We start from the raw sequence: 12,239 nt of genomic DNA on the forward strand, positions 1-12,239 counted from the left end.
GAAGGTGTGCTGTTAAAAAAAAAAAAAAAAAAAGCCATTGTGTAACTCTATGGCCGGACAAATCCACTTTCCCTTTCCTCACCCACAATCCATAAAGATTGCCCAGTGACATTAAATGTAAAGTACATTTAAATGCTGATGGCTTTGTTATCTATTGCACTGTTTTTTATTAGTATATATTTTTTTCTAGGTGGGACGAGATTCCTCCATTCATATATGGGACTCTGAGATGCTGAAAACCTTGTCAATATTAAAAGGGCACCACCAGTATGGAGTGTGTGCTGTTGATTTCTCAGGTATTACACACAAAGTTGTACAACTACAAATACATTTTCTGTTTAAGAAGATTTAATGGCTTAATAAAATTGATAAAGAAAAGGAAGTCACTTCGCAGAACCTGCTTTCTAATATAAGGCCTATTTTGTTTTTTAATGATGGAATCGGGTGGGGAGGTGGGAATGACATACTGTTAAATCAAACAGTACACAGTTCTTGGGGGGGGCTCTTTTATTTAATTTCATTCATGTCTAAGGCTGGATGGTTCCTATTTCTTGAATCCAAAAAAGAAAAAAACACAATACAGTCCCTGTCATGGCTTCACTTGTGCCTGAGACGTGGTTGCAATCCTTCTACCGAGCTTTTAATTAGTCTGGCCAACAGTCACAATGTGCTGTGTTTGTAAAATGCACTAGGGAGCTGTGTGCGGCTGTCAGGGCAGGATGCAGGTAGATGAAATAGTTTTGTTGTTCAATAAAGTACATGCACTCTCCAGGAGAAGTCATTCTGAGCCAAGATATTATTATTATTATTATTATTATTATTATTATTATTATTATTATTAGTGTAAGCTTTAAAGAGTAGGAGATGCATTCTACATGCAGTTGTAATACATGCTTATGTGGTACACCTTTGCATTGAATTGGAGTAGGTAGGTATTGATTTCTGCACTCTCAGCTAAACCTGATCCAAATGGCACTTGAACTGCCCTGTGCAGCTCTGTCCACACCATGAACACTCAATAGCTTTGTGTGTTCACTTGCATAGCAATCCCTGGGACCTCTTACAAAACCCTGTTGTTTTAGATAGTATTGTCAGCCATTAATAAACTAAAAGTGTTGCATTACGAATGTTGAACCAAGGGATTCTGATTTCAATGTGGGTATAAGAATAATCCTTCTGAATAGTGCTTTTGAAATACTGGCTGTAAACACATAAATGTGTAATGAAAAGAAGCGATCACGGGCAAACAGAGGGAGATAGTAACATTCAGTCCACTTCACTGGGAAACAATAGAATATTCATGATTTTTTATTTTTTTGGGGGGCTTATTGGTTGATCTCATTTCCATTTTTTTTATTAGCGGATGGTAAGTGCGTGGCTTCTGTGGGACTCGATGAAAATCACACTATTGTTCTGTGGGACTGGAAAAAGGGAGAAAAACTGTCAGCAATCTGGTAGGTTCAGAAATCCTAGCTGCATGTGGGGCTCATTGGTATCCAAAAGCCTATTGAAATAGCACTGCACTTCAAGGTTACATTTCTGATTGATTTATTAGCTGGAATTCCTTTAAGAAAGTCATTGTAAATCATCTTGTTAATCATGTCCGTTCCTCAATGCACTGGAAGAAAATACTGATTATAGATTATTAATGTAGAAATGAGCTTCATTTATAATATTTTAAATCTTAAGTACTGAGCCACTATTACCTAGATGGCAAATGAAATCTTGCTGTGTCTTGCCTTCCCAAACGTGATTAATTATAGAGGGGATCCCTTCTGGTTTGGAAATTGTTTTTCTTCCAGGACGGCGACCGCTTAACCCTGTCACAACAGCAATAAAAAAAGGAGATTGATCTTCCACTCATTCTCCTTCTCCTCTGCTCGCTCTTGATTTTTCACATTGCGTTTTATTGCAGTCAGTTTCTGCAAGTTGTTTCCCGCTCCAGTGAGTCGTTTACAATCCATTCAGTGGTCTTTCAGTTTTAATTCTGAAATGTTTTTAAAATATGTGCACTGCTATTTCAAACAAACAAGAAAAAGGCTGACACTGTAATCTGCTTTGCATTCACTGTATTCACCAGTCTGCTGAAGCAGTCAGTGCTAAACTAATCTGACAGAGCCTGCCTTGTACAATGACATTCTAAAACTCACTGCTGTATTAAACACCTGCAATTCAAAATGTTAACGTAACATTATTCAGCTTTCATTTGACTTTAAGAAGCAAAATGTGTTAGTTCTATAGGGTGATGCAAAACTTTTGGCCAGAGCTGTATATCTATCTAGCTATTATTCACGATCGTTTGTATTTTTTTCAGGGGAAGCAAAGATAAAATCTTTGTCGTCAAAATGAATCCATACATGCCCGAGAAGCTCATTACAGCAGGAATAAAGCATATTAAATTCTGGCACAAAGCAGGTATGGCTGAAATAAAGGTTGATATTTTACAGGTACACAGGGATTCAAATGTAATTTCACATAAACTATGAACTAAAATAATAACATATCTAAAGTAAATAATGCTCACTCCATGATGCATTACATACTTACTCATGTGGAATTGCACATGAAGCAACCGTTAGCCTTTCCGTGTGTACGCTGTCAATACTGCGCTTGAAAAGTGCATTGAAAGCGAGTGGTCGCTTTGCCGCTGCAGGTGGAGGTCTTGTTGGGAGGAAAGGAAACATGGGGAAGACTGAAACAATGATGTGTGCTGTGTACGGCTGGACAGAGGAGATGGTCTTCTCAGGAACCTCAACTGGGGACATATGCATCTGGAGAGACATGTGTCTGATTAAAACCATCAAGGCGCATGATGGGCCTGTCTTCAGCATGCACGCCTTGGAGAAAGTAAGAGCAGAGTTATTAATATCCAGCATTATGGACACATTATTCAATATATGAGACTGTAAAATAATCATAATTGTAATAAGTCCTACAAATTGAAGCTTAATTTATGTTTGTCGATATAGTCTCAGAAGCAGTGTTTATAACCTGTTAGATTTAATTGTTTTGCTACAGGTTTGATTAAAGAATGTGTGAAAAACGATTTCCATTTTCTAAAATGTGCACTTTTGGTAACTGTCAGCCATAACCATGTACCAAGACGTGCTGTGCATGTACAAGACATTCTTTATTTTGTGGTCAAATATGTGCTTATATGGTGTATGATTCACTCTTAATGAAAACTGTAAGGCTCAAAAAAAAAAATATATATATATATATATAATTTTTTTTTTGCTGTCCAATTTCTGTCAGAGTGAGATCTGCTGGGTTATTTTCTCCTGGGATGATTCAGCTGTAGTCTTTTGTTCCCTCATCATCGTGATTCTGTCATCCTGTCCTGATGAGCTGTTGACTGTTAAACCCTGACTAGCTCTGTGTGTCATTAGGGCTGTCGACTGTTATACTCTGACTAGCTCTGTGTGTCTCATTAGGGGTTTGTGACAGGAGGGAAGGACGGAGTTGTGGCTCTCTGGGACGACACCTTTGAGCGTTGCCTCAAAACCTATGCCGTCAAGCGAGCTGTGCTTGCACCTGGCTCCAAAGGTAGAGGACTGGACTTTTCGCCTGTTTTTCTTGCAGTTGCATACTGTATCCATGGTGTGAACGTGTTTGAAAAAATGTGTTCAGTTATCTTAAAGAAGCATTGGAGGATTTGGACACTTTAATAGAATCACAATTTCTTGGCTTAGATTTGTCATGCCCAAATAGTAGCTCAAGGTGGGGGTTATTCCTTAAGAGCCCCTACACTGTACCTAGTACAGCATGTGTGTATAAAACAGAGCCGGAGCTGTGTAAGGATATACAGATACACAGTATCCTTGCATGAATAATAGCCATAGCTAGTCGAGAGTGTTTTGTCTGCTGACAGGCTTAGTTTCTATTGTTAAAAGTTTTAATATTTTAAAATCTATTCTTTTTGGAAACCTGTAGGCCTGTTGCTGGAAGACAACCCTTCTATCCGTGCCATATCATTAGGTCATGGTCATATTTTAGTGGGTACAAAGAACGGAGAAATCCTAGAGGTTGATAAAAGTGGACCAATAACCCTACTGGTTCAGGTAAGGTGCAGTATGTATCTACAAGATTTTTTCTTTTTTTTAAACTTTTCAGGAAGGTATTTGTATAGCTGTCAAGCTTCAGCTGTTTGCTAGATACTGACATGCTTCTTTGTAATTACAAAGTAAAACCAACCAAACAAATCACACAAATTCTGGTGGCTTGTGTTATTGTGCACGTCTGCAACTCTTAAATAGTTCCAGTTATCTTTACTGTGTTTGCGTTGTAATTGAAGCCCATTTCTTTACTGTATTTTTAAAAAAAATTTAAATGTTCTAATGAAACATTTCGACAGGGTCACATGGAGGGGGAAGTGTGGGGCCTGGCCACTCATCCTCATTTACCGATCTGTGCCACTGTCAGTGATGATAAAACCCTTCGTATATGGGACCTCTCCCCAAGCCACTGCATGCTAGCTGTTCGAAAGCTCAAGAAGGGTAAGTGAGATTCCTAGACAAGGGTTGCTCTGTGCATTTGGATGAAGTTTAGTGAACAGGTCCTGAAATTGTTTAAATTAATTTGCAACAAGACATACTCATAAAACATTCGTTCAAGCCCCGAGCCCAGTCCAGTACATGAAATGGTGAGCTACAACTTGATGAATAGTGTCCTTTTCTGGAGAGCGAAGATGCAGTGTAAGTAATATTTCTTGAATGTGTTTCAGGGGGCCGGTGCTGTTGCTTCTCGCCCGATGGGAAGGCTCTGGCTGTTGGACTCAATGATGGAAGTTTTCTCATAGTAAACGCAGAAACACTTGAAGATCTCGTCTCTTTTCACCACAGAAAGGATGTCATTTCAGACATTCGGTTTTCTCCAGGTCAGTGCTTGCAGACTTACGTGCACTGGAGCGTTGTTTATTAAGCAGCAGTGTGAAAAGAAGCAGGTTTTTGTACGATTATTGTTAATGCCTCATTCTGCTGAGGAAAACTGTAAGCACACAGCTCACACAATATGAATGTCCTCATTAGGGGCATGCATTGCAATGAGGAACACGGTTTAGCATTCATTTCTAAATGAAGGGATCTGTTCATTGTTAGGTGCTGGTAAATACCTTGCCGTGGCCTCCTGTGACGGCTTTGTGGATATTTACAACGTAATGAGCAGCAAGCGGGTCGGAGTCTGTAAAGGGTCACAGAGCTACATAACTCACCTGGACTGGGACAAGAGAGGTATGGGCATCAACACACATATGCCTTTGTGAATAGCATGCTGCAAGCATATGTAGCAACAGAGGCCATGAATATTGAAAAACTAAAGAGCTTGCAAATGCTCTGGGTGGCTCAGACTTTCCATTCTATATGGGGTTGTCTTTTTATTCCCTATTGCTGGATGTAAGCTGAATTTCAGCTGAAATTCCAGAGTACTTGATAGAAGCATGTGACCATTATGGTTGATTTATTCCTTACATAAATTGAGTGGCGCTGGCTCCTCTATATAACAAGCTATTGATCTGCATTGTACTGGTAATTGTGTAGCCTATTTTAGCTCCACATTCTGGCCATGTGTCCTGTTTAATTTGTAACAATGGTAAATCTTCACCATGTGATGCTTATGGTTTAGTATGAAAACACTGGCAGTAGTGTATTACATGTTCTTTTCACCTGTTTTCTGAAACAGGGAAGCTGCTGCAAGTAAACACTGCTGCTAAAGAGCAGTTATTCTTTGAAGCTCCCCGTGGAAAGAAGCAGGCTATCCCTGTATCTGAGGTAAGAAGGCACTGGAATGAAATCAATGCACTGCTCTGCTAAATGTCCTACTTTAAAACTTTTTTTCCGGAGAGAGAAATATTTAACAAGCAATCTGGCATTAGCAATGAACCCATTTTTAAACGCCAGTTCCTCTCTTATTATTTTTAGTTTTAATGACAGTAATCTCCCAAGAGGATCTGAATTTTATTTTAGTTCTTCATGTATTGTATAGGAAATATACATGACAGAATTTCTCTTTCCTTAGACAGAGAAGATTGATTGGTCCTCTTGGAGCTGTGTTCTGGGGCCTTCGTGTGAGGGGATCTGGCCTGTAATCAGTGAAGTCACAGAGGTGGCTGCTTCCTGTTTAACAAGTGATAGAAAGGTCCTGGCCACAGGTGATGACTTTGGATATGTGAAGCTGTTTCAATACCCAGTTCAGGTAAGAGAGGAAACCGGCTCTCTATCTAATAGCAAACATATCAGATCACCGATATACATCTTGCATTTAGGAGTTAGCTGCATCAAATGAACTATTGGGCCATATAGTTTTGTTACCATGTTTATTGAGATGAATAATTCCCCATGGAGTTAGATTATAACAATCAGTAGAGCACTGTAATGAGTTACCATCGTACTTTATAATGTATTTTGTGAAGCCATGCTTCAGCCTCTTTCTATGATGGGTTCATAGTAGTTCAGTTCTTGGGCTGTGCTCGATCTGGCTCAGGCTCATCAGTAAAACCTGTTGCAATAGTGTCAGTAAAAGTTATTTCCTGATTCATTTTAGGTTGCATCAATTGATTTTACAGTTGTATTGGACTATATTTATTTATTATTATTATTATTATTATTATTATTATTATTATTATTATTATTAATCTGGGATGCATAGTTTTATCCAAATTGTTTATCAATATTTTTCTTTAGGGGAAATTTGGGAAGTTCAAGAGATATGTTGCTCACAGCACCCACGTAACTAACGTGCGGTGGACGCATGACGATGCTCTGCTGGTGACTGCGGGGGGAGCAGACACCTCACTAATGATCTGGACACATGAAGTGGAGGGACACAGAGACACCAGACAGTGCGACAGTGAGGAGTCAGATATAGAGTCGGAAAATGATGGCGGTAAGTGTAAGCCAAGCCGTTACTGAAAGAAAACTTCCCAAAGGCATAATGTAAACAAGTAAGAATATTACAGTGGCATGATGTGTGGGGAGGATCTGACTAACCTTGTAGGCACAGCCTGTAACTATGATACCCTTAACTTAAAAAAAATCCTTGAATTTACATTGAATAACAGTGGAAAACAAGTGATCGCGAAAGGGACGTTAAAACCATGCTGTACATTGTTGGACTTCATCTTTATTTTTTAAAGGTTATGACAGCGATGTGACAAGGGAAAATGAAACGAATTATACCATCAAGGCCTTATCAACTAATGCCCGGCAGATGCTGGGAATTAAACCCCATCTGCAACAAAAGGAGCCATCTGTGGATGAAAGGTACCTGGCGGAGTTGATAACAATACAGAATGTATTTCACAGTATGGGTGTAAAAAGATATTGTAGACCAGTAAGGTTTGCTGTGTGGGTCAGTGTGTCAGTGTTTCATTGTGTGTGTGTGTGTGTGTTTAAGTGAGTCTGTACTGTCCTTTAAATGATTGTGTTTGTATTTAGGTGGTATCTAAACTACACAGCAAACACTCAAATCAAGGGTAACAGAATTGGGCACTCTAAATTTATAAAAAATGAAAAGGGAATCCTTGGAAAAGCAGTAATCCCAGTTTACTGCGCTAACTGTCCACGGAAGTGATGTCCTCGATTTCCAACACTCCCTTGCATTTCAGTGGGACTGCAAGGACACCACAATGCATGTCACGTAGTTCATGAAAAACTGCCGTGAACGGTTTGCTACCTAATTTGATCAGATCCATTCTATCAGATCTAAATACAGTGAAGAACCTTTTAATACTGTTGTTTTCCTTTCATTCCACTATCTTTCCTGCCAATAAATAAGAGAGAGGGGGTACATCAAATAGTCACAGCTGCAACTGAGAAAGTAATAGAAAAGGTACATTTTCTTTTACTGTTCTGTACAATTTCTCTTTTCTAACTGTTCCTGGTGCGCTTTCCTTTGCTTCCTATGAAGGCAGGGAGTAGTAAGGTAAGGTTACAGTGTAACAAGTAAAAATAAATACATACTGTCATTTTCAGTCACTACAGCCATCATACATTTAAAAAACAGGTATCATTCTTTTCAATCAATCCATCATTCTGACTTCTTTGCTTATCCGTTTTTGATATCTCCACCACACATCACATATTCATGTGTGGCAAAATGGTCTTAAAGGCCTGGGAGCCAGTTCAAATAGGTTTTTAACTGGAGTGTGTGTGTGTGTGTGTGTGTGTGTGTGTGTGTGTGTGTGATAAGTTTGTGCAATTAACTGATGGAATGTGGAGCAATACAGAGCTCCTTGTGACCATCCCTTTCAATTTGGTGGCATTCTGAAGATCTTCCTCAGTTTTATGATCAGCTCCTCATTCAGACTATTCAGAATAGAGGGTTTTCACTGTAGAGAATAGGGATTTTTGATTTTTTTTCTCCCTGCTATATAAAAAGCTAGTGCAACTGATCCCAATACTCCAACACACTATATATTTAAAATAATACTTTTAACCACTGAATTTGCATTAAAATAAACTATTATCCCATAATGTATGTTCTTTAATGTATTAATGTTTTTAGACTGATAGACATTTGGCGTCCTTAAGAAAGCCCTCTGCATTTTACCATTGTACAGGGGAAAGTTGGAATCTTTACAATGAGGCCAGTATAATCATGACCACTAGGGGCGTGCACTTGTTACAGCCCCTCTGAAACACGCTGGGGCAACGCATTGGACAGAGTAATGAATGCAATAAAAATACATTTAGCAAATTCAGAGAGTATAGAAAGTATTTCTTTATAAAATATATGAACTTTAACCAGCTCTGTGTTTTTACCAACTAACTTACTTTTCTTCTCTATTGCTTGCTGCTGAGAAGAGGATCCAGGTAATTATTTCTGCATTTCACATTATTTACGCCAATTCATTCTGTGTACATTATTCTTATAGTAGCATTTCTCCTCATTTGTCTTGTGACACTGTATTGACATTGTTTTTAATTATAACCACATTTTTTATTAGTCATTTTTTAAACAGGAGAAACAGTTTAAAAAGATAAGCCTTCAATATACAGCAGCTTTCAGCCATTTTAATGTAGTTATATTTTTCATTCTTTAACCAGGAGCTTGGTCTGTCTGTCTGTTGAAATGTTTGTCAGGTTTTGTTATGTTGTATTTTTGTATTTTGACTAAGTCTTTAATTTTTACAATGCACCCCCTGGCAACCATACTCTTTTATTAAAGGGAAATGATTTAGTGCTTGTCAAGGGATTGTCAGAGCCCTCCTGTTCGCTGTGAGCAGAAACGCACTGCTGCTAGGATTCTGTTTTCTAAGAAACAGACAATTGGCCAGTTTTGCTTTCCTCCAAGAAAGGATTTCAATGAAGCGACTGAGTTAGAATGAAGATGTTACAGCAGTGTGCTGACAGTGTGGAACGTGTAATTACAAGGGAATTCAATATTGTTCTCAAGTCAGCCTCCAGCAATATCGAATGTCTCGTTTAATAACACAAATTCCAGAGAAAGGAAATGAATCCACAGAAGGGGGCAGTTATTGATTAGGCTGTCAAAATTACTGAAGAGTGGCTATTTCATGGCTTAAAATCATGTATATAATTTATTCTGAATTCATTAAGAGTGTTTCTATGCTCAGTATGCCTTGGAAAAATATGCATCTTTAGATAGGCCTTTATTTTGAAACCAGATCATGTTGCTTTGTGCATGAATGAACACTGAATCAAACATGTCCTGGATTGTAGTTGAAGTACTGGTGAAGGAAAAAAAGTAATTTACTGCATTTGGAGGAACGAGATGATGAATAACAGGACTAGGATGATGATAATTAGAATTTGGAATCCATTCTGAAGATGAATGGTGTTGTTTATGAGCTCCCCCGTCTGGCTCATCCACAGTCCAAGTCTCATTTCTGTGCATTACAACTGTGTATGTTTTACTAGCTGTGCGCAAAGTCTCTGCAGCAAAGAGAAGAAACTGTATGTGGACCAACATGGCTCATTAAACTTTTTTTTCTTTTTTTTTTTCTACAGCGGTAGCACTAACCAGTACAGCTGTATGTTTTATACCTGTATACGTGACAATTTAACAAGTGTCAAGTCAACTCTTGCAAGAAATATAAGCAAAGGACTGTACAAAAAATAGGTCCATTCAAGTTTTTTTCATGCTATAGAATGTCTTCCCGATGTAACCCCTGGATTCGTTTTGAATTCTGGTGCTCCTATCCTTCTAGTAAAAACTATAATACTGGTATTTGGCACCTTGTAGGATAGCCACTATGAGGATAGCATCAGCGTTATTGAGATGTTAAAGAGACCCTAGCCTTGACTGTTCTGGTATGGAACGGGTGACAGACCAGCTTTTCTTATTCACAGTTCTCTGTTTCAGACCACCTGTAAGTAGGGCGCTGCCACAGCCTGAGAAACTGCAGACAAATAACGTAGGCAAAAAGAAGAGGCAGATTGAAGTGAGTATTGCTGGGAGCTGTCGCAGTCAAAGCAAAGCTTCCATTAAAAAAAAAAAAAAAAAAAAAAAAAGTTTTTATATATATATATATATATATATATATATATATATATATATATATATATATATATATATATATATATATATATTATATATATATATATATATATAAATTTCAAAGCTTCATGTAGTTGAAATAAGCAGAACCACACTAACTATTAAAAATCACTAAATTTTCTTTAAAAAGTATGTGTGTGTGTATGTATATATATATATATATATATAGATATATATATAATATATATATATATATATATAGATATATATATATTGGTGTGTGTTTGCCGTAAAAAACACCTATATTTTGCTGAATCAGATTTCCAAGTGTTTAAATTAAAAGCAAGGTAGTGTGCTGCATAATATAATAGCTAACGTTATATATTTGATTGCTAGGATCTGGTCTTGGAACTTGTGTTTGGCTACCGAGGAAATGACTGCCGAAACAATGTCCATTATTTAAATGAAGGAGCTGACATCATTTACCACACAGCAGCTGTGGGGATTGTATTCAACCTTTCCACAGGTGAGGGAGAATCACAACCCAATACACGCTTAACTTGTTTTTATACAATACATGGATCGTGTTAATCTTTGATTTAAAAGAGTAAGATATCAAAAGAAACTCTTTTCTTATGATCACTTTCCTGATCTTTAATTGGTAATAGTGTCAGATCTACCTGAAAGATAGAACGCAGTTATGTTCATGTTGCAATGACGTTGCAATCTGAAGCCCCAGTTTGACTTGGCTTTGCATGTGTTTTTATCCTCCAGCTTCGCAGAGCTTCTACATGGAGCATACTGATGACATTCTGTGCCTAACTATAAATCAACATCCAAAATTCCCTAATGTGGTGGCAACTGGCCAAGTAGGTATGTTTGTGAAAAAATGAACCATAAGTGACACACAACATTCATCATTGTTCTATTGTGTCAGTTTGTATTGTATTAATGATCTGTTTCCCAGGGTCTGCTTTGAAGCATTACATTTGCATTATCATGCTTTCTCCATGGCCGGATTTAATAGATATGCTTCAGTTACCTTTTTAGTGAAGAGATTTTAGACATAGCGCTTTCTTTCTTTGGTTGCAAATTAGTTGTTGTTTTTTTTTTTGCATTAATATTAATTGGAAGAAAATGTAGACAAGGAAGAACAGAATTCAATTTTGTTAATTATTTCGGAATGTATTGGCTGGTTCTTAGAGTGATGAAATTGACATTTAGGAACTGAACAAAAGTTCCTATTCATCTTCAATGGTCCTTTCTTTACTTTTCAGGAGACTCGGCAGACATGTCAGGTACTGCAGATTTATGGGGTTTAAATTGTGCTTAACAATTATGTGTGTTATGCATTGTGTCTTAATAGTATTGTGCAATCAGTGAACGCCTCCATGGGATTTTCATCTCCCTTGCTAGAGCTATGGAAAGTTATGAACCCTCACTGTTAACATGGACTTAGATTGAAGCTGTCTACTGCAATGCAGTCTGAAAAAAGACATATGTTTTGGTTTATAATACAGTAATTGACCTTGCTTTCATGCTGTACCTCACAACTGGATTGCTTGACAGATCTTTGATGTATAATGTAAGCCCAGCAAGCACAACAAGTGTCATTTATCACCTATTCTTATATGTATCCTCTTTGCTTGAGTAGACTCTTGATAGACCATTGACCATTGTGGTTGTGATCAATATTGCCACCTATTGGATCAGAGTCAGAATGCAAATGTGTCCTTGTATGTCCAATAGGGCAAAACTTTTTCAAGTGTTGTTAAAACATCCTG

The 12,239-nt window shown here is 37.7% G+C and overlaps 1 protein-coding gene across 5 annotated transcripts in view; it reads left to right on the forward strand.

Moving 5' to 3' along the window:
- The window catches only part of LOC121324580 (echinoderm microtubule-associated protein-like 5), a 44,480-nt gene that overhangs the window by 25,055 nt on the left and 7,186 nt on the right, over positions 1-12,239 (forward strand). For 2 of the 5 annotated variants that reach the window (XM_041266634.1, XM_041266637.1), the window contains exons 15-33: positions 191-296; positions 1,361-1,454; positions 2,315-2,415; positions 2,654-2,847; positions 3,435-3,546; positions 3,934-4,061; positions 4,355-4,496; positions 4,724-4,876; positions 5,097-5,228; positions 5,677-5,765; positions 6,013-6,189; positions 6,678-6,879; positions 7,130-7,256; positions 7,903-7,917; positions 8,799-8,807; positions 10,321-10,399; positions 10,852-10,981; positions 11,230-11,328; positions 11,733-11,753. In XM_041266634.1, the coding sequence (XP_041122568.1) occupies positions 191-296; positions 1,361-1,454; positions 2,315-2,415; positions 2,654-2,847; positions 3,435-3,546; positions 3,934-4,061; positions 4,355-4,496; positions 4,724-4,876; positions 5,097-5,228; positions 5,677-5,765; positions 6,013-6,189; positions 6,678-6,879; positions 7,130-7,256; positions 7,903-7,917; positions 8,799-8,807; positions 10,321-10,399; positions 10,852-10,981; positions 11,230-11,328; positions 11,733-11,753 (2,110 nt within the window). The remainder of the gene's footprint in view (positions 1-190; positions 297-1,360; positions 1,455-2,314; positions 2,416-2,653; positions 2,848-3,434; positions 3,547-3,933; positions 4,062-4,354; positions 4,497-4,723; positions 4,877-5,096; positions 5,229-5,676; positions 5,766-6,012; positions 6,190-6,677; positions 6,880-7,129; positions 7,257-7,902; positions 7,918-8,798; positions 8,808-10,320; positions 10,400-10,851; positions 10,982-11,229; positions 11,329-11,732; positions 11,754-12,239) is intronic. The other 3 variants (XM_041266638.1, XM_041266635.1, XM_041266636.1) reach the window with 3 other exon arrangements.

The sequence above is a fragment of the Polyodon spathula genome, chromosome 12 (genome assembly GCF_017654505.1).
Source record: "Polyodon spathula isolate WHYD16114869_AA chromosome 12, ASM1765450v1, whole genome shotgun sequence".
NCBI classification, from domain to species: domain Eukaryota; kingdom Metazoa; phylum Chordata; class Actinopteri; order Acipenseriformes; family Polyodontidae; genus Polyodon; species Polyodon spathula.